General features: G+C 36.1%; 1 protein-coding gene across 7 annotated transcripts in view; it reads right to left on the minus strand.

The window, feature by feature from the left end:
* RBMS3 (RNA binding motif single stranded interacting protein 3) overlaps positions 1-23,017 on the minus strand; it is an 864,792-nt gene that overhangs the window by 577,000 nt on the left and 264,775 nt on the right. For 4 of the 7 annotated variants that reach the window (XM_030812232.1, XM_030812231.1, XM_030812233.1 and 1 more), the window contains exon 2: positions 21,499-21,668. In XM_030812232.1, the coding sequence (XP_030668092.1) occupies positions 21,499-21,668 (170 nt within the window). Of the gene's footprint in view, positions 1-21,498; positions 21,672-23,017 lie in introns of all 7 variants that reach the window. The other 3 variants (XM_030812235.1, XM_030812230.1, XM_030812236.1) reach the window with 1 other exon arrangement.

The following is a 23,017-nucleotide window of genomic DNA, read 5'->3' on the forward strand; positions in this document are numbered from 1 at the left end:
AAATGGTCTTTACTTTCCTAGGCATCTTAATGAATCCTGATATTGTTCATAATCCCACATAGTATGAACAAAAAGATGTACATAATATATCCAGTGGTGGACAGTGGATTGGATAAATTGCATGGGATCGTTCTCCAGAGTGAATTATCATCACTAAGATGCATATCCATATTCTATTCTGAGCGAAGCTCATCACTGCTGCTGTGAATCCATTGTGCAGATATTTGTGCTCATAATGTACCTTTATGCATTCTATACTTTATTTTTAGTATAATATGGTATTAACTTCTATATTAGAGCAAATTACAGGGGGAGTGGAAAACACATGTTTTAAAATTCTCTCACTCTTCTGAATTAAATACTCAAGATAAATAAAGGGTACTTTGGATATCACATAATTTTAAAGTAAACTCTACTTCAAATAAAATTTTTTAATTACTATTTATAAAACACTCCACAGAAACTAAGTCTATTTCCATGACACACTTAATTTGGATTAAATAAAATGGTGACTATCATATTAAATATTAGTGATACATAATAGAGTTGATCCTCATTATTCACTGATTCTGTATTTGCAAATTTGCCTACTTGCTAACATTTATTTGTAATCCCCAAATCAGTATTCACAGCAGTTTTGAGGTCATTTGAAGACATATACAGTGTGGTCAAAAATTTGACAGGCTGATGTGCACATTCTTATCTGAGATAGAACAAGGTGATGGTCTGCCTTCTTGTTTCAGCTCTCTTACCATAAACAAGTATCCTTTTTGGGATCTATTTACTATTTCACATTTTTGTGATTTTTTTTTTTTTGCTGATTTTGCTGTTTAAAATGGTCCCCAAGTGTAGTGGTAAAGTACTCTCTAGTGTGTTCCTAAGTGGCAGGAAGCTGGGATGCGCCTTCCTGAGAAAGTATATGTACTAAATAAGCTTTGTTCAGGTATCAGTTATAGTGCTATTGGCCTTGAGTTTGTAAATTATAAACTTAATTTTGATTTGATTGACAAATGTCAGTGAATTAACAATATATATTAAGTAGGTGTCTTTAAACAGAAACATGCAAAACAGTTACACATTAACTGATTGATGAGAAAGTTGTGATCAGGGGCTTGTAGGAATCTTACCCTACACTTTCCACAGGAGCTCTGGTTCAATATTTGATAATTCAGTGTTTGCGGCGACTTCATAGAAAAACATTCTGTGAATAACAAGAATCGACTCTACCTCTGTATTTCAAACTTTAAATGTACTTGCTGTAAATGGTGTTAATTTTTATTTACTATACAATTTAATTTCCCTAAAATCATAATGTATACAATGAAAGATAAGACAATTCCTGCTTTCAGAATCCTCAGTCTAACAGAAGAGATGAAAATGTAGAAAAGAACTAGAACACCGGGTAAAAACTGTGATGATCGAGATATAGGCAAAGTGAAATGGGAACATGCATGTATGTTGTGCCAAACGATCCTGCAAAAATTGGAGAAAAAACGTAGAGTGCATTATGAAATACATTTGAGTTTCTTAGGCACGAGTGAGTGTTCAACAGATAGATAGGGAGGGAAATGGAGTAAATAGAGGCTCAAACACAAATTATTCAACTACGACTTCACGAACAAAAATGCCAAATACCAATGTGCTATTTTGACGTTGAAATGCATAGCTATATTATAAAAAACACTCAGATCTAATATTATAAAATTATTTGGAAATGAAATATTCATTAAACTACTAATAGAATTTTTCCTGAAACTATATATGTGAATCTGCTTTGTCTGTGACCCAGATAGCCCTGAGGGTTGTTTTACATGTTGGGCTACAACATTAAGTTTTCTTGGATAAATGGCCAAATAAGTAAAAGAGCTATCACTGTATCGAATCAAAGAAGAGGCAAGAGAAAATTTTTACCATTGCAGAATACCATTGAAACTATACTCTCATTCTACTTACTTCATTTATGTTAAGTGCTAGATATTCTAGTCATAAACTTAGTTCCAGAAAGTGATCACATATGAGGAATAAAAGACACGTTTCACAGAAAGCGTCCTGTTGGTGCTTGTCCTGGGTGGTGAGGCGGGAATCCCAGCAATTAGAGACAATAGAGTTCTTGTTCTTCCATGCCAATATTTTTAATAGATCCACCATTGTAGTATACTTCAACTTTCCCTGGGAGAAATTACCGGATCCTTTCAAAGATGTTGAGAATTACCCAGGAATCAACATGGAGGGCACAGTGCTGCAAACAGTATTACGGTGTCTGTGAGTGAACAGAGGGAAACTAATTTTGCCCGAGTCCCTTCTCCTCACTTCCACCCCAACAAAAGAAGAGGGATGAGTGCTTTCCAAATATACTGTGCCCCACTCCTGCTAAATCAGTTTAAATTCATCAGCAGCTGCAGCAAACTTACAGATGGTGCCAGACCCCAGGAGGGGAATACCTACAGGGAGCTGGGGCCTCCTGGAAAGCTGTCCTTTCTCCCTTCCAAAAGCATAATATCAAACTATTCTCAAGGTCCAGAAGTTCTGGCAGAAAAAGGGAGTTGAAATGCCTAGGGAAGAAATTTTTTTCCACTTTGGAAATACAGAGAAAATTTAGTTAAGACTGTGATCACCTATTGCTACTGTCATTACACTCAGTGGTTGTGACTCTATCTTGTGGGCCAGTTTCTCTTCCCTCACCTCCTCCAGTTCATTTCCTCTGACAAGTTTGCTCACTAGGTCCCTCAGTCTTAGCACTTTTCACAAAGAACAGTGCAAAATAGATGCCAGCAGGGCCAAAGGCAGATGCCAGCAGGCTGTCACTTCATCACCCCTGGCTAGTGTGGAATGCCAGCAGCTCATATTGATTCTGCCCTCTTCCAGCCAGCCTCTAGTGCAAGCATGCTCTGGCCAGTGCCCCCACAGTGTCAGCCACAGCTGCCAAGAATTCTCTTAACTTTAGGTGGTCTATAAGCATCCTAATTCCAGACAGATACCACAGCTCAGGACCCATGCAGGACAACCTGCTGGAGACGACCCTTGCCAGGCCAAAGCCCACCATGAGGCTGGAAGAGAACAAACCCAGAGAAAGCCTCAAGGGTTTGGTTACTAACTGGGTTGGGGGATCTGGCAACAGAGACATGGCCTCAGGGCACACTGCTCAGATTCGCTGCAATAACCAGCTGCTTGTCTGGCTGCTTGTTGCCAAATAGTAATCTTGGCATGTAGCCATTAGGCTGGCACCGGGTCTGAAATGCTGCAGTTCAACAATTTTCACCAGGCTGTGCCAAACCAGAGACACACAACACTTCCTTGTCTAAAATCCAATCCAGTGGTATCTACTTCCTGTGGAAGCCCTAAGTCCCAGTTTGCTTTACCTAAGTGGAGTAAAAGCATTCCAGAGAAAATGGCGGAAAAGCAAATGCTACATACTAAAACATATCTTCCAAATGAGTTCAAAGTCAAACATTTGAGATTAGCTAAATTTCACATCCTGGAAACAGCTGCCCTTGTCCCTGAGGCTTCTATCTTAGCAAGCAAGGGAAGCAGTGGGGATTCAAAGAGCTTTCAGTGTAAACTCTATGAATATGTAGATTTTCTCCAATGTATCAACATATTAATAGCAAGATTATAAGTATTAGGTTCTATATGTCCAGAATGCATTAAAATTTACAATAATTTTTAAAACATTTTCAGGCTATGTAAACTTGACCCTGAAAAATGTATATTCAAGCATAGTTTCAAAATTGTGCATGCAATTTTAGTGACCCCTTAGAACCCTTGTTGAGGACCCAGCTTTACCTTAATTTATTCCGTTTATTATAAAATTCCTGGTTTGAGCTACTCAAGAAGGATAGTGACAATGTATGTTTCTTTCCATTTTATTGCAAGTTTTTACCTGTTTTCATAAACTATAACCTAGGTCCCCTACATAAAATCAAGCAAATAAATGTCAAATAATTTGATGGGACATTAATAATAACTCATTCCTGTGGCTCAACAGCTGAAACTCTTTCTTGTCTCCAGCTTTCCTGGACTGGTTTCAATTCTTTTTGCAAAATACACCGAACGACACTTGAAGTTGGCTTATGGGCATTCTAGGTGTCACAATAATGTAATTATTGACATTTGAAATCCTAAACCTCTCTTTTTTTCCCAGTTATTTCAAGAAACCTTGCTTTTGGTATAGACTTTGCAGAAATTTGTTGATTCTAGATCACAGCATAAAATATATGAGAATGTTCTTAATTAGAACCAGGTCAAAGGCTCCAGAAAAAGGAGGCAGGTGATAAGCCATGGGTTTTCTCATTTTGCATCCATTGATCCAGATGGCAAGAATGTATATCTATGCTCTGTTTAAAACTCATCCACACACCCTGAGGATTGTTGAAAATAGGAGGTACAACAGAGAGGTAAATAAGTTGAGAATCAACTGGGAGGGACATTTCCTATTGAGAGGGAGCCGTATATTGTACGTATCACAGCCAGAGACTACGAGCTTCTTACACAGGAAAATCCCTGTTATCTGATGTCATGCCTAAATGTATAACATGACATCCTTCAAGCATAATGGACACATCTAGATCCAGAAAACAACTGCTCTGAAAGTCTCATGGCCTAATTTGTGTTTGTTCATGCAAAATATCCCTTATAACACTCACTATGCAATTTTGATTTTTCTTCCTTTTTTCAGGGGAAACAAAGAGGATTAGCAAATTGTGTCATTGCATTTAAGGTGACTTACACCATGATTTGTTCACACGATTCACACAGGATATGCTGCAACAGCATGAACATGGTACGCTTGGAAACTTTCTTGAAAAACAGTTGCATATTTACTATCTAAGCTGGCTAGCAAAGAATATCCAGGTACCTGTCCATTAGCCCATCTCAAATGAAGCATTGCAGGCATAAATGAATGAGCATACTGCCAATCAGTTCTGATCCAAGATGAAAAAGTGACAGCATCCTTCCTTCCCCAGTCGTTTTGTGCAAAACCCGCCATGCCTGCCCTCTCAAAAAGTAAAGGATCCTGATCTACTTAAATATCTGATAAAAAACAAAAACCACAAAATCCTCATAAGTAGAAGGGAAAGCTGAGGATATTATAGGTAATATTGAATTTTGCTTAATCATACATTAGGGAGACACTAAGATGCTGGTGGAGTGGTCTTTTTTCTGTGGACCGTTTCCTGATGTCCCCAAATTTTACCTTTACTATCTTTATTTTAAAAAGCTCAGAGAGGGGGGAGTTATCACTAATTCTTGCAAGTACCTAAGACAATGTCCCATAATAATCTTTGGCTTCTTCATCTTCACCATCACCTACACCCTTCCAACTATTTGATTCAGCATTTTGAGGTTATAAAAAAGGTTCGTCCTATAATTTTAATATACAAACATGTACTAACACAAATTGAGTTTTCTGTAAAGTGTTGGTTCGGTGGAATGCAATTTCTTTCCATCTGTTCTAGGAGTGAAATTGATGAAAGTATAAGATGTAAGAAACATTCGCAGGATCCGGAAATTAATTCCAACAGTTAACATTTGTTGACACAAAGTGTTACTGGGCAATTGGTATGTGGTAAACATTGAACTAAATGTGGGGGAGTCGATGAAGACAATACCATGCCTACCTTTGAGGAAATTACAGCTCCCAAATATGAAAGTGTTGACAAGCATACAGACAGTGTGTGTGTGTGTGTGGTGTGTGGGTGTGTGTGTGTGTGTGTGTGTGTGTGCCTGTGTATCTGTGTGTTGAGGTAGACTGTTATGTGCTGATGGGTACTGGGCATAGCACTTGCTTTGAAAAACTAACCACAGATTTCAAATCTGCCTCACTATTTTTGACACACTAAGTACATGCTTCCCTTATTCCTTCATAATCTGCTATTTTCTGTTTGTTTGTTTTCCATTTACCGCCCTGGTTTAGGCTTAGGATATCTACCTTTCATCAGATTTAAAAGTTACCCCTATGAATAAGGCATTCAGAAACAAAAGATGAATAATATCCTTGCAGTAATTTCAATGTTTTAGCAATTAGCATCAATGCCAAGCAGGACTGTGCAAAGAGGCAAGATAGGATTTTGAATTTAGGTAAAACCACTGTGACTAAAATCCAGGTAAAACTTAATGTTGTGCTTGAAAAGACAAATCTACTAATTCAATAAAACTGATTAATACTTTAGTGTGCACTGTTCATTAGCAGAAAGCAGGGATCTTAAGAGAACTGGAAATCAGTTTTGTGTTGAGTAATGAAAGGAGTTTGGAAGGTCATAAAATCATTGGGACAACTGAAACTTAGGCAGGTAAAAGGACTTGCCAGACCATGGAGCCCTTTAGTGGCTGACCTGGGAAAAGACTTCAGATCTCCTCGTTCCCAGCCACTATACCAGTGGCCAATCCTTGCTCACATTTTCCCTGACGCACTGGATGTCTTTCAAATTCATTCCCTCCATGCTGGCAGTTGCACACTCTGGATGGAGTGGGCGTAACCACTCCTAAGCTGAGAACCCATTCTCCCCTTGGCCATGTTAGACAGATGCTAGGCCCGCTGTAGTTTGTTTCCTTCTTGGCACTAGCTTGGGGGCTGTGGTTCCTCTGCTTCTCTCAGTTTTCCCAGAAAACTCTCAATTGAAATAACATGAAACATGTGGCTCCATTTCCGTCAACATGCAGATGTGAAATGGAATTCTACATCCACTGTGGTAAAAATAGGAAGTTCTGGAGCAAGTTGGAAAACTGACCCCCATGTAATGTTGCACTGAATTTAGTGTCACAAACTAACACATAGATACCAAAAAACAAGTGCATGTAATACAACTGTGTGGACCAAATTATTTTTTGTAACATAACTCCTATTTTTGAAGTATGTTGGGATACAATTTAACTTTCAACCATGATGCTAATATGATGGCTCTTTTAATGTTAAAATGAACTTTTAAGAGAAGTATGCCAGTGATGGTAAATTTAAAGTCAATCTGTGGGCTAGTAAATAATAGTAAGTGTTTTGTTTAATTAACATTGCTTAATAGAATTAAAAGGTGGTAACACCATGCTGACCTCCTCTTCTTATTTTGTTATTTTATTGGTTTTCTAAATCCCAAAGTCTGAGAATTATTATACTACTATACTAAGAACATTTCGTTGTTTACACAGGCAGTAAGTGATAGAAAGATTTAAACTGTATCAATGGGCATTTGTATCACATTGGTAAATAGGAAATAGTAAGTTCCATTTGAAAAGTGGTATTATATTTGCAGATATTTTATCGTGATTTGTCTGAGTAGATTTTCATGTTCTTTTTTTGAAAGTAAGAAAGGATATAACACAAACAAAACACATTTTTGCTGAAGAGTTTTTCCCCAAACTAGACATAACACTATTTCTTAAGTAGTTGCTATGCAAGGTACTACACAACCTGTAAATTATAGGTATGTTGTATTGTTAGAATTCTGCACTTAATTGGTTTCCTATTAGTGGTTCAGAAAGACAATCCTTTGTAGCCACTGACAAGCATTTTTGAGACAAGTTAGCATTATGGTTTGGTGTCATCCACAAATGGTGTGGAAATAATTTTCCTTCTCTCCTTATATCCACCAAGACTGAAGTACCCAAGTCCAGAGTTCTAGTGAGTAAGGTCTAGTTCAACAACTTAAGTGTTTATTACAATAGTTACTCCCAGGTAGGGAGAAAGAGAGTAAGCTCTAATGTCTGGGTTTGAGTTCTCATTCAGTCACTTGCAGTAAATGTCAGTAAGTACTAAAACTTCAGAAATTGTTTAACCTCTTAGTGCCTCAGTTCTGCTAGTTGCAAAAGAATATAAGGTTACCTCATTTGGAATTGGAAGGGTTGATTATTAAATGAAATAATACTTGCAACGGGAGGCCTAGTTTGCCTGCTGCTTAGTTTCCCAGGGTGTAGGACTTTCATGGTAAAACTGAGACTGTCCTGAGCAAACCAGAAAGAGTAGCCCGCTCTACCTGTAAAGTGCTTATAACAATACCAGGTACAAAGCACTCACTAAAATGTCAACTCTAATTGTCCTTTTCACTGCAATTCAAACATGGAGTGAATACAAATGCATTATTCTTCCACAGAATTAGCGTAAAGTTATATCCTAATAAACCCTAGCCTTTTGCTTTAGAGTTAGAGAAAGAAGAGTCGCACATAGAGGCAGAGAACCAAGAACTGTTTATTTAAAGACCGACAGCAAATCACTTTCTGCTCAAACAAAATGATTGTGACATAAAAGCATTCCCTGGAAATATGCCTCCTTTCCCTTCCTCAGAGGTGTCATTCATTACCAGTTCAGGATGACTCCTCTCTTAAATTCTGAAATGGGGAGAGCCTTTTGCAGTCGTACTCTGATAACCTCATTTCAAGTTTATACTTGAACTGCTTATGGCTTTTTTCTGGTTTGTTGTCATGAAAGTGTCCTTAGGACACCTAATATCCAATAAAACACACAGGTGATTGTAGCGATCACAGAGTTCACTGTGCAATTGCACCATTGTTCTGTGTTGAGACATGCAGGTCACCCATAGATTATGTCTCTTGTTTGTCCCATGATGTTGAAACATGAATCAGTGAAACAAGTCCATTCTTTATCTTAAATTTGGTTGCTTTCCCGAGATTCCTGTGCAAGAATCAGCAAGGCTCAGTTTTGCAGGTAAACTAATAATGTTAGGCTTGGTGACTCTGAAAACTCATGTGTGGAAGGCTGCAATGATCAAAAACGAAGGTCTGTGGCCCAAATAATAAAGGCCATTCTGTTTATACACATAAGGTCTAGAATTAAAGGATGACCAAACACAGGAGCTCGAAAGGACATTAGAAGTATATGTTAATACAGAGTTTCAGTACAGTGTAAAAAATCATTTGAACAAAATCGCCATTAGTTTTACACACAATTTTCAAATTGGGAGCAAATTAACTTCAGTTTATATTGGGTAAGTTCTCATAATCCTAATACTCACTGGGTACTCACTCCATGCCAGGCTTTATTTAAGTGCTTTTTGTGTATTAACTCATTTAACTATCTTTACTATTCAATAAATGGAGGTAGCATTACTATATCCACTTTGTAGAAAGAGAGACTTTGGAACAGAGAAGTTGCATACCTTGTCTAAAGAGACATAGCTAAAAATTGATAGGTTTGAGAGTTGAACTCAGGCATTCTGGTGCCAAAATGGCCCTCATAATGATGTGACAGAGAATAGAAATATCAAGCTCTCTATATTTTCTGAGAAACAAGTCAACCTAAACTAAGTTTAACATGAATCTGAATGTATCTATTTATAATTGAATATTTCAATAATTGATATTATTTAAGCATCTATCTTCCTGATTCTAAATTTACTGTAATTACTTAAATATTTTTAATAAACAAAATTTTCTTTAAAAGACTCTGGCTGGGCGCAGTGGCTCACAACTGTAATCCCAGCACCTTGGGAGGCTGAGGTGGGCAGATTACCTGAGGTCAGGAGTTCAAGACCAGCCTGGCCAACATGGTGAAACCCCGTCTTTACAAAAAATACAAAAATTAGCCAGGTGTGATGGCAGATGCCTGTAATCCCAGCTACTCAGGAGACTGAGGCAAGAGAATGGCTTGAACGTGGGAGGTGGAGAAGCAGTGAGCCAAGATGGCACCATGAACTCCAGCCTGGGCAACAAGAGTGATACTCTGTCCCAAAAAAATGAAAAAGACTGCTTAATGGAAGCACTGAAGAAACGGTCCTTAAATATATACTATATAAAAAACACACCTAGTTGATAAGAACTGATTCACCCTAAAGTCAGATTCAACCTACAGATTCAGGAATAAAATCCAAGTGATATCAGAATATCATTGATAGACACATATTGACTATGATTACCATGTTATAAACTGCTTTATTATATTGAAGAACTGAAATGCTTGGTATCCCTTTGGTTCAAAAACTTCCCTTTTACTATTAAAGCATACTATTATGACATGTTTATGCACTATAACTGTGTTTTTAAATTTGTTTTGTACTGTATTTTAATTTTAGTCTTTTAACTGCAACCTAAATTGTATGTACTTATTCTGATACTGTGAATATCCCTATTGTAAAATATACCAGTGTACTATGTATAGTGGTGATGATACACAACACTACAACATAATGTAAGAATCTATGGTTACTAAACATGTATAATCTCAGTTAATATACAAATAAGATAGAAATATAAAAATCAAAATATGTGCTTTTTGAATATAGGACTCTTAAAATTACAGGTGAATTTTATTTAAGTATTCCTGCTATATAAAAATATGAATTACAATAAATATTTTTGATTGCATAAGTAACAATAATGAACAATTATTATAGGCTTAACATGTACCTGGAACTATTAAGCCCAGAAGGTCTCAGTGACTTAATTAAGATTTCACAATGAGTAAGTGGTCAATTAGAACCCACAATGGACTCAAAATTCCATGCTACTCTTGTGATGGTATTATGCTGTCTCTTTGTTTTCTTAAGTAGGATGATTTTCAATTGTGAACTTCTTAGAATATGATAATATTTTAAAAACTCTCTGTGGACAGAAATGCTTTATATCTTGATTGTTGTGGTGGCTACATAGGTACATGCATTTTCAAAACTCATCAGATCCTATGCTTATGATGAGTGCACTTAATTTTACTCCTCAATAATGTTGGCTTAAAAAACTAAAACAAAAAATCTACTTTCAAAAAATCTGTGGACATATTTACTGTGTAAAACAAAGTGCTTTTTTCTCAAGAGATACTGTGATAGAGATATAATGAATATGACAACAGATAATAAAACAAAAATTTGTTTTTTAAAATTTTCTTTTTAAGGATAATTTTTAACTGTACCTTATTCTCAATCATGTGATTCAACAATGTGTATATATCATACTACTGCCAATTTTCAGATAAAAAGCTTTCATTTTTATTATGCCCAATACACAGATATGCTCTGTGTATTTTTTTACCAATAGTTTCTTATTGTGTGCCCCTAAAAGTCAAAGACTGTAAAGAGAAATCTGCGAAAAAAACAAAATTCAGCAAACACCATTCGACGAGTCCAACTTACTTGACATTAGACATAGAATTAGCAGATTTGGTAGAACACTGTGATCTGTTTGACAGCTGAAACCTGACGGCTCAGGCAAAAATAAACTGTTTTTTTTTTGTCTCAGCAGCAATATTGAGTGAGTAAGCAAAGTATTAATCCTTATTTGTTTCTTTTGATTCAAGTTATCCTGAGGCTTCCCTTCAAAACTCTCCTTGGGATCTACACAATAAAAGAGCTTCATATTCAAAACCTTCCTTCTTTCACCTCAGTGGCACAACATTGGATGTAGCATCTAAGATAAAATGCTGTTTCCTGTATCTCCCAATATAAACTCAAACTCTACCTTAGAACAAGTTTTATGATGTAAGTCCAATAAAATCATTTTTATATTACTGATGAATTTGGGCTTCATTCCGTCATTAAATATTTATTGGTTACCACTTAAAAACCTGGAAGTGTGCTAGGAACTAGGGGTAAAAAAAATGGATTGAATAAATCTATTGTCCTCAAAAGTTTTCAGTTAAAGATACAGTACATATTGATAGGGAGTAGGGAGAGAAGGAAACAGACAGGAAAAGAGAGAAAGAGGAGTTATTGAGATGGAACAAGATAGAAATTAAGATAGTGACAGAGACAGAGATAGATGGAGACGATAGAGTAAACCAGAAGATCAGGGGAAGAATGTTAGGAAAGATGACTATTTTGGTATGGGTGGGGCAAAAAAAAAAAAAAAAAAGGCATATATTTCCACTTGAAAGAATTGTTGAGTGATGAAGAAAGAACCACTTCAGATGGCTTTCAGCTTTTAATTGTCTACAAAGACTTTCCTGCTCAAGTTTTCCAATGACCTTGATGTTGCCAAATCCAAATATAACTTCTCTCTTGGTATATTTCTTAACTTCTCAACAAGTATTCAACACATTTCATCATTCTGTCTTCTTTAAAATACTTTCTTCTTTCAGCTGCTGTGGTATAGCACACTCCTGCACTCCTGGTTGTCCTTTACCATAGTGATTGTTCCTTTATAAACTTCTTTCTTGATTTCTCATCCTCTTAGAACCTCAGAATCCAAGTTGTGTGAACATTTTCTTTTATTGTTATACACACTCCCTATGTACGGACCATGGTTAAGAGATGGGGCTCTTAAACAAAACTTCTTAATTTAAAGCCTGGATTTGCTAATTACCAGCTGTGTGACCTTGGGAAAGTCACTTAACTTCTTTGTGTCTTTGTTTTTTCACCTATAAAATGGGAATTGGCATGACATCTAAATGAGTTAACGTATGTAATATGAAGTACTCACATGCAAAATACTTAGAACAGTCTGTACTACATATTAGATACCACACTATTGTCTTATTAATATGGATTTAAAAGCCATTTATAATGCTTATGACTCCCATTTTATATCCTTTACTTTTCCATCTTGAAAACTAGAATCAGATATCAAATTCCCAATGCAAAGCTCAGTTTAGATGTCTAATACAGTCTCAAAAATAACAAGACGGAGAACAGCTCTTGATTACTGCCCAGCCAAAGTTGCACTTTCCACAATCCTCTTCATTTTCTGAAATGGCTCCATATTCGCTCCAGCTAAGAGTTAAGGAGTTATCCCTCAAGACGCTCAAGCTAAGAGTTAAGGAGTTATCCCTAATTTCTTTTTCTCTTAACCCTTTTGTCATGTGCTATTCATGAGTAAATGCTATCAAAACTATCTCCAAAATATATTCCAAATTCATCCCACTTAACCTCCTCTACCATTGTGATCTTATTCCAAGCCATCACCACCTCCTTCCTGGACTTCCACAAAAGCCTCCTTGCTCGTCTTCTTGCTTCTTCTCTTGGACTCCCCTAAAATCTATTCTTTGCAGAAGAATACCTAACCTTCCTTATGTTCGTTGTATTCAACAAGCTTATTTCTTTCTTCAAGCTTTGGCCAAATTCTTATATGTGTCTGTAATGCGTTATTTCTGAATATTATCTGCCTGACTCCTTCCTGCAAATGAAGTCTCACATTAAAGAGAATACATAGTCTAGAGTAACCTCCTAGTCATTACTTACAACCTGCTTTTCATGACATTTACATATTCTAATATGTTTTTAAATTATTTATTCATATATCATTTTTATCCATTAGAATGCAAATTCTATGGAAAAGCTTACCAGTCCTTAAGATATCTGCAGTGCTTGGTACACAGATGACAATCAATAAGTATGTTTGAATAAATGAGTAAAAAGACCATGGCAGTACTGAAGCAGAAGAGCTATTGGGTATCATAAATATCAAACAGTTGAGGTCTTGGAAATTGATTCTAGACTGGGGAAAAGAATTACCCCAAGATTTTTTATTTGGACCACTCTTCACATAGAGAATAGTGGGATCCCTTAAAGGAGGGATAAGTCCAGGAATAACCCTCTTTGGACAATGAATTTGATAGCTCTTGGGTTACAAAACTGGAATTGTCTAGGGAATAATGAGATATGGATCCAGAACTAAACAAACAGTTGATGGTGGGCAATATAGAATTAATAGTCATTAGAATAGCTGATGTTGTTTGTGTAGTAAAGAGCAGATAGTTTATAGAGTGAAAAGAGGGGTCCAATCTCCAGAAAACTCCAAAATATTCAAGAGGCAGGTAGAAGAAGAGAAGGTAGAAAGAATAATCTCCAAAAGGTAAGAGGAAATCCAGGCAAAAGGAATTTACCATCCATAGGAGAAGAAAGGAGGGGTCAACAGGGTCAAGTAACAGAGAGCTTAATTAAAATAAGGACTAAAAAGGGTCAGCTGTATTTATCAATTAAAAAATCATTGGACAAATCAGAAACCGGGATGCCATCTGAACTTGCCAGAGTTCTGCCCTTAAAACTTAAATCCCTCAAATTTTCAGGCATTCAGCATGAGATCTGCCTAGAAGTCCACCTCTCTGAGCTCCAGATCTTTACTCAGCACATCTAGAAAGAGTTGATCACACCCTTTTACATATCCATCTTTTTTGTGCTACCACCAAGATCGTAAACTAAGTCAACTGGTCCTCTCAATGATTTTTTTATTTTTATTTTTCTCTGGAAAAATATCATCAGCTATCAGGAATTTAAGTATTTTTTTAATTGATCATGAGATATGTAAACATTCAGAGGAATATTCTTCATTCAAAGTAATAAAAGCAATAAATGAGTGATCAATGAATCAGTGGGACAATAATTTCTAGGATATCCCCAAAACACTAGGAGATGTAAATTATTTTTTAAGACTCACTGGACTTACGTTCACTAAACTATAGTCAACAAAAAAATGTAAGTATATATAGAAATTTAATCACATGAGTCAAAATAGGAAGAGTCTCTTGCTTAATCATCAATTAAATGCAAACATTATTAAAAAGTAGAATGTTGAATAAATGTTTGACTTTCGGAAATTATATAAAGCAGGAGAGTAAGATTCTTCCAAGGACATCCTTGAAAACATTTGTTGACGCATATTTCAGGGCTTTATTATCCAGGTGCCTAATCTAAAATGTCAGTTTGTTATCAGAAAATCAAATTCATCCCCAAATTTTCATAATAATATTCATTTGTAATACTTCTGGTTAATTGAAAGCACAGTGGTAGGTCCTATGAAATTGCTAGAGCCTACGAAAGTCAGAGTAAGAAAGCTAAAACGGGATTAAATTATGTTTTCTGATTTGTGTGAGCATCATTAACTCTAAAAGTTCTGTCTTTGCTACATACTAGAATTACCTGAGCAGGCTTTAAAAAAATCCCAGTATCCAGGTTGACCCATACTGGTTAAATCAGAACACTTAGAGAGTGAGGTCCAAACCTATTTTCTAGGTCCCTAAGGGATTCTCATGAGTAGTCATGGAACTGAGAACCTATGATTTATGCCACCCTTATTCTCATTATATGAATGTTTCAGTGATTATGAATATCGGCTTTGAAGTCAGATCCAGATTTTGAATCCTGGTGGCTATGGTGGCTACATAAATTTGAACAAGTTTCTTAACCCTTTTGAGTATCAGTTTAAAGAAAGTATTATTCCCACTTCATAGGGAAATTTTGAGCATTAAATAATTTAAAATCTTAGTAGAGTATGAGGCATGTAATACACAGTAACTGTGTTAATATAAATAATACATAAATATAACAACCTATTATTAATGACAATTATTTAGTACTAATCAAATACTATGTCTAGTTTACAGCAGATGCTTGGCAAACATAATTTTGCCCAAATCTGAATTAATATACGTAACCCATTGTCAAATCTCTGCTGAATCTAAGGAATTTCAATATCGTGTTTTGGGTCTTTAAAGCACTCTCTCATTTAAAATACACGAAGGCAGAGTTTAAAGATTCCAGTATTCACTTCCTGCTCACACCTGCCACCACACAGATTTATGACATCTGAAAAGCAGCTGCGTAATTTGAGTCTGACTTGCAGAAGAAAGCTACTAATAAATTTCCTAGGGTCTTATTAGAGCAAACTTTTAAATCTTCAATGACACAGTAAGAAAGAACTCTAAAAATTTCCAGTCACATTTTTCTTATTTACTTGGTTACCCTGGAGTGCATGATGACTTGTTTTCCTTTAGTTGTATCTGAACAGTCTGACAGATTACTGTGACAAGGTTACTTTTAAATTGATAAAAGGTTTGATTGTGTCGGTGCATTTGTCAAAACTGTCTGACACCATGTATAATGGACTCTGCACTTGGAGCCTGGATAGCACTTGAGTCTGGCTCTTACTATTCAGCGTTCAGCGTGCACCATAATGAGACATCCAACAGGGTTGTGTAAAAGTCCAGGAGATTAGCTTGGGCAGACCCTTCAGCTCTCCAGTGCAAACACTTCTATTTTGTTCCTCTGGCTTTTCATTGTGGGTGTTTTCCCTCTCTTGTTAAATGCTAAAGTGACATTCAGAGTTTCAATTTAAGGGGGGAAATGCTAGGGTGTCATAACTTGAGCAAAGAAAACATTTACAGAGAAAAGTGAGGGGCAGGGCAGTTGACTTTCCTGCTCTTCTGTTTAAGGACTGGAAATATGTATGTACCTACCCAAGAGTTTCCCTCTATTTTCCTGCATTCTGTCTCAAGTGGCCTTAGCAGCAGCATGTTTACTTTATAATAGAAAAACAATTCACTCTGTTCCTTCACAATATTTTAATTAACTCCAGAGCAGTTAATCACAGGAAAGTGGGGGCAATTGGCTGGCGCTTCCTGAGAACATTGTATTAAATCAAATTTATAAGCCACAAAATGGTTAGATAAAATATGTTGTAGATGTGGAAAATATAAATACAATAATGATTTTTTTCCAGTGTAAATGCTACCCATTATGATGCATATTTGATTTTATTTTTTAGGAGCAATTTAAATGTGTTTCAAGGGCATGTTCAGAATCATAAAATAGAAGATACCAATTTCTTGGAAGGACAAAATATAACTTATATGTAAAAAATCATTACACTACAAATATTTTATTCAGCTCAAAAAAGTTACAATGCTCTCTCTCGCTTTCTGAAACCAAATCTATCTTCTCCAATTTCCATCTGGTCTTCCTGAGATAAGCGTAAAGGATATATATGATCCAAGTGTTCCATTAATAGTCTTCAACTGATAATCCATCCATGAGTAAATTTGTATAATCAGTTGGATTCCTAGTTTTTATTACATTACCTTTAGTGCTTTTAATATTACAGCCATTTAATTGTTTAATAGTATATTGATGACCCGTTCATGACTGGGTAAGAAAAAGGGATTAACTAAAAATCAACTCATTTGGGTTCTATTCTGTGCTACTTTGCTGTTTCTTTTGAAGTTCATTTGGTTAATTATTCCCATGTCCCTGCTTTTTAATGGAAAAAAGAATGTATATGACAAAATCTTTCACCACACATAATTTTTCTACCACCACAAATATTACTTCTCACACCCTCTTCTCTGAACAAAAAGCATTCTTCTTTCAGCTTTTCAACTATTCCTACTCTAATTGTTCCTTGATCTCAGAGGATCACTTCTCTCTACTCTGCAGCTGGAGTTACCCATTTGAAACAAAAGTATAGCTATGCTAACTTCCTGTTTATGACAATTCAATTATTTCCTCCATTGTTCTTAAGATAAATCAAGCTTCTAACATCATCTCCAAAGGAATCATCTTGTCCTTCCGTGTTTTCTAGCTCATTTTGCCCCACTGCTATAGTCTTTCTCTCTGCTATAGTCACATGGCTTTTTCTTAGCCCTTTGTCCTTGGCATGCCCCCTCTGGCCCTTGGCTCTGCACACAATGTTTCCTTTACCTGGCTGCTCTTTCACTTTTTTTGAGATTAGTTAAATCTATTTATCCTTCTAATCTTAGCTCAATTGTCACTTCCTCAGAGATACCTTTGCTAATTGCCCTAATTAGGTCTACTCTTGTGTTCAAAAATCTGTTAGTATCATGCTCCTCTCTTTTTTGCACTTACAGTTGCAATTTTTTATCAGATCACATATTTACGATCTGATAAAAAATTTTCAGATTTTCCCTAGTAGAATATAACATTTCTCCTTTGTCTAAATTTACTCACCACTGACTCCTCACCACAGGCATGCAGGATATACTCTGTAAATATTTCTTGATTGAGAACAAAATAAAGTTCCTTAAGGTTTCTCAAGAAAAAGACATTACAAGGTTTTTAACTATACTATTTTCTACACTACACACAGTATAATGTATTCATCCAAAACATAGGTACAACTAGAAAGATTTTCCCATAGAGTAAAATCATTCTTTATATTTATTATTCTTCAGCCTCATCTTCTTTTCTTTGATTTTACTTGTGATCTGCACATAGAAGCTTTGATGATGTGAATAGAATTCCTTAATAAGAATTTGCTCTCAGATTATATATTGAGAAATAATGCAATTTCTTTTTCTTTAATACAATTTTCTTACTGTTCATTAGCATTAACATGGATATAATATACTAATACCAGAAAATCCAATATGTCTATGCCTTTTTAAAAAAAGACAATATGCTGTTTTGTGTATCTGTTTTCTATTATTTTATTACAATGGATATTAGCAAATATTGCATTTCCTATAAGGAATATTAACTCTAAAAGTGCTTATAATTTCATAGAAATAAATATGGAAAATGAATCTTGATGGCAAGTTCATTTAAATCTACTAAAATTATCTGTTGTGTGAGTGAAATTATTTTAAAGTGCGAGATGAGGTACAGGAATGGAAAGTGATTTTAATCTCTAGAAGACTGTTAATGTAAAATGGTAACAAGCACTGTGAAAGGCCAACACTACGAGAGAGAGAGAGAGAGAGAGAGAGAGAGAGAGAGAGACAGAGAAAGAGCAAGAGAAACAAACAAGGTTTTACAAATGACCTGCATTGGTCTCTTACCAAAGGTTTTTTCAGCCATCAGGTCATACCCATGAAGCTGAATAAATTCTGACTGTGCCCCTGCCAACACTGCACAAGGGGATTGGAGAAAGATATAAAAGGTGATCTTGAGCCAGTTTGGCAGCTAAATAATGAGGTTCTTAATCAAATATCAAAATTTTAGAATGAAAAAAACACAAAAGATTGTTGAGTTCAAATCCATTATTTTGTATATGGGGGAAATCAAAGTTAAGAGGCAAAAAGTCATTACTCTAAGGCCAAAGACTCAGTTGATAGCATAGCCAAGATTGAAAGAAAGACAGATCTCTTAGTGCACAGTTATTTCCACTACATTATGTTGCCCAATCACATCAGTTCCTTAAGATTCTGTAGGAAAAAGAATCTAAGCAATAAACCCCAGTTCTAGATCACTGCAGCAACAGGAGAACCCACAAACATTTTTACAATAACAATAAATGGGCCAGATCTTATTAGCTGACAAATATTAATATGAACAAGTAACTATTATCCTCTGTTCACTTAATATTCTTTATCAAATGCACATAAAAAATATTAACAAAACTTATTCCCTCAATAACAATGTTTCTGTGTTACCACATCTCTGAGTTAAAAATGGCAATATAGGCTTTTAAGTAATAATTTCCATTTACAAAGTTCTGGCAATTCTATGCAGAAATGGATATTGACACAGCAATTCATAGTATGATGCTACATCAGTGGTGTGTTCATACAGCAGCTCTTCAATAAAATAAAATTTTAAAAAGCTCTGATTTGCAAGATGTGCTGATTCCTGTGTTATAAATACTCCCACAAGGGCCAATTTCATGCTACCAAGTCTGTAACAGATTGCTCACAAACTTCTTGAATATTTAACAATTGGCTTAAATGTGTTAGTCAGAGGCAGCTCCAGCACACTGCTGATACTACAAGTAAACATAGAAATAACAAAAACCAACCCAGTCTTTTAAGAAAGAGGAAACTGAGGCTTAGAGGGAGGAAGTGATATGCCTCAAGATTACACAGCGGTTGAGCAGGTTTTAACACTCAAAATTCCATCTCAACTACCCTCATCAATTAGTGAAACTTTATACAATAGAAATAGTTGGCGGTCTTCAAGACTGTTGAGAGAAGTGCTTCACAAAAGATCAACAACACTAAAGATCCTGTTTGAAATACATATTCTTGGGCTCTACCCCAGACCTAGTGAATCATAATTCCTTGGGCCCAGACATCTGTGTGTCAACAGGCTCTACAAGTGGTAAAGAGCAGTAACAAAGAATCTTTCCTTAACAGCTACCTTTAAAAAAAAAATGAGTTTCAAATATAAATCAAGAATAATAGCCATTTTTCTTTTTACTTCATCCGAACCTTCTATCATAAGGTCTACAATCTTTCACATTTTCAAAGACCTTGCTTTTCAACATAGAGTTTAGATTTTTTAAACAACAAAAGAAAAAGTTGAGTTATTTATCTTCTAATTCTCAACGTCAATATTCTATAGGCCAAAATCTAACATATATTTATATGTCTGAGCTCTGGCACATTTAACATTTTTTGAACAAATTAAAAAATATATAAATTTATCTTTCAAGGTTCTGCCTTGCCTTTTTCACAAATCAAGGCACCCAGTAGCAACAGGGGACTCCAGCCCTGATCTACCTACTGTTTTGTCAAACAATTAGATAGTTATGTGTTTGTATTTTGGTTTACCTGCCACTTTCTGTTGTGTTGATATGTACTCCCAATCTTAAAATCTAGGACAAAGGCAAATAAACAGTCTGCTTTGTTTTCCTCTTTCAATATTTCAGAGATCAGAACATTTACAAAATAAATATCCTCATGGCTTTTTAAAAACCATTGCAAAAGAGAAAAATAACAATTGAGTAATAGTTTTTTAAAATTTAAAAATACACAGCCAAGTCACAATCAAATGACAAATATATGTTCTAATATTATTTTGAAAATAATCAGATACTAACCTAAAAATACAGGTCTATGATTCTTTATTTTTTTCTTTTTCTTTTTTATTTTTTTGAGACGGAGTCTTGCTCTGTCGCCCAGGCTGGAGTGCAGTGGCGCGATCTTGGCTCACTGCAAGCTCCGCCTCCCAGGTTCACGCCATTCTCCTGCCTCAGCCTCCTGAGCAGCTGGGACTACAGGTGCCCGCCACCATGCCTGTCTAATTTTTTTGTATTTTCAGTAGAGACAGGGTTTCACTGTGTTAGCCAGGATGGTCTCGATCTCCTGATCTCGTGATCTGCCAGCCGTGGCCTCCCAAAGTGCTGGGATCTACAGACGTGAGCCACTGCGCCCGGCCAGGTCTATGATCTTAATTCATTATTAATTTTATGGGAAGGTGAACTTAAATATGTTTTTATTTGCACAGAAATAAGAGAATTAATGACATAAGTGTTGGTAGATAATAGATTCATGAAAACATTTTTGAAGAGGATTTCATCATTTCCAAGCTTCCAAGCAAATATAAAACTACTTAGTGAGTGTGGTCCTTGGCCTTGGTGGGAGATAGCTTCACTGGACTAGGCCGTAGATGTGTTAAGGAAACTAGAGGATTAGTCTTATGTGTCTCCAAATACATGGTCCTGGCTGAACGGACATTCACCAAGCACTGGCCAGAAAAGCTTTGTAACACAAGAGGTAATCCTGAAATCTACCACTTCTGAGTTTTTGAGATTCCCTTCACTAATATTTCTCAAGAAAATCCGTTTATTTCATGAGACTCATCAATGACTCCACTGGCCACATGGTTTGAGAGTGTAACTCTATTACTGATCTTTATCTTGCAGGTCAAATATCTATGAATCAGCCAGCATTTCCATGTATATCTGCTCAAGAACTTCCACTCAACGACAAAAAGTAAACAAATTCCACTCCCCAAAATAAACTAGCACTGAATCTCAAGTTTAAGTCCTGTTTGTAAAGAAGAGTCTTCCTCACTGAGACACCAGTGGATGAGTACATTGACTGCAATAACACATCCTGCCCACCAAGGCAAGTATGGGAGTGAGAAACAGCACAGGCAGCAGAAGGACACTTACGGTTGGCACAGCTTGATTAGGTCCTGGTCAGTGGTGCCTGGTGGGAGGCCTCGAATGTACAGGTTGGTTTTACTCAACTGTTCCCCGCTGCTGTTGTTGCTGCTGTTGTTGCTGCTGCTGTTTGTGCTGGGGCTGGGAGGAGCCATGGGGTGGGGAGCTGGTGCATAGGACTGCTGGAAACAGAAACAGCTGTTACTGGAAAAACAAAAGCCAGCACCTATTCACAGGCCAGCAGCACAACTTGAAATCAACGTAAGCTATGTGTCCTCTCCAACACACACATGTACATACACACACACATTTATATCACTACCCTCTGTTGCATTCAAGAATATCATTTACTTCTCCCGCCCTGGCCCTCTGTTCAGAACAGCATAAGTCAGCCATAAAAGGGACAAAATGCAGTTATCAGGTGCTCCTGGCAGTAGCATATGGAATTTGAACTTGTCTCTGACTATAGTGACTCTCCTTAGACTAGTGAAGTAGCATATCTTCCTCCCTAATAAAACAGTCACTTTTGGCAATAAACTCTGACCCTAGCTTACCTTTAATAACCAAGCATCTTTGGTTTCCCTCTATTACTTTGTTCCCTCCTTTTCTCCAAAGAAACTCCCTCCTATTGTTTTCCTCGACATTACTGTTCAGCATAATTCCTGATACAAAGAAATCATTCCTATAAATAGTGATTCTATGAATGACTGAATGAATGAATCCATCTTAGCTCTTTCTCACATTCCCCAAATTGTTTCTTTACCTTGAATGTTTGTTGTTTTCAAGATGGAGCTACCATTCTTTCCTCACCTTCGAGATCCTCTTTAAATTACTCTAATCCAGGATCCCAACCTACACACTATAAACCATCTGGACAGGATAATTATTTGTTGTGGGCACTGTCCTTGTTCATTGTAGGATGTTTAGTAGCATCCTTAGCCTCTATCTCCCAGATTCTAGTAATGCCCATTCCCCAGATGTGATCACCAAAAAATATTCCCAGACATAGCCAAATGCTCCCTGGTGCTGGTAGGAAGCTCCCCCTGGGAGAACCACTGTTTTAATTCATTACATTATTATATGGCAAAATTAAAATGACAAAATGACTCCCAGAAAATTGCAATATACAATGTGAGGATTTTTAAAATTATACATACCAGAATTCATAGATATATATTTACTAATTATGCTTATTTCTTTTTTTTATACAGGCATATCTTCAAAAGTTCTCAACTAACACCGACTGTCTAGGTTGAGTCCCTGCTGTGTCTCTTATTGGCTATGTGACCTTTAAGTGGTGCCTTAACCTCTCTGAGAAGCAGCATTCTCATTAATATGAAGGAGATAATAATGGTACTCTCTCAAGTTATAAGATTTTTTCAAAAAGTTGAGTTAATGCAAACAAAACGGTTCCTAGAAATTAATAAGTGTACAATAAATATTAGCAAAAATAACAATAATATTAATATTTATGGTTTGTGTCTGTCTTGTACTAATGTTAACCTATATAACTATCCCAGATTTTCTC

Source organism: Nomascus leucogenys, chromosome 4 (genome assembly GCF_006542625.1).
Source record: "Nomascus leucogenys isolate Asia chromosome 4, Asia_NLE_v1, whole genome shotgun sequence".
In the NCBI taxonomy this organism is placed as follows: domain Eukaryota; kingdom Metazoa; phylum Chordata; class Mammalia; order Primates; family Hylobatidae; genus Nomascus; species Nomascus leucogenys.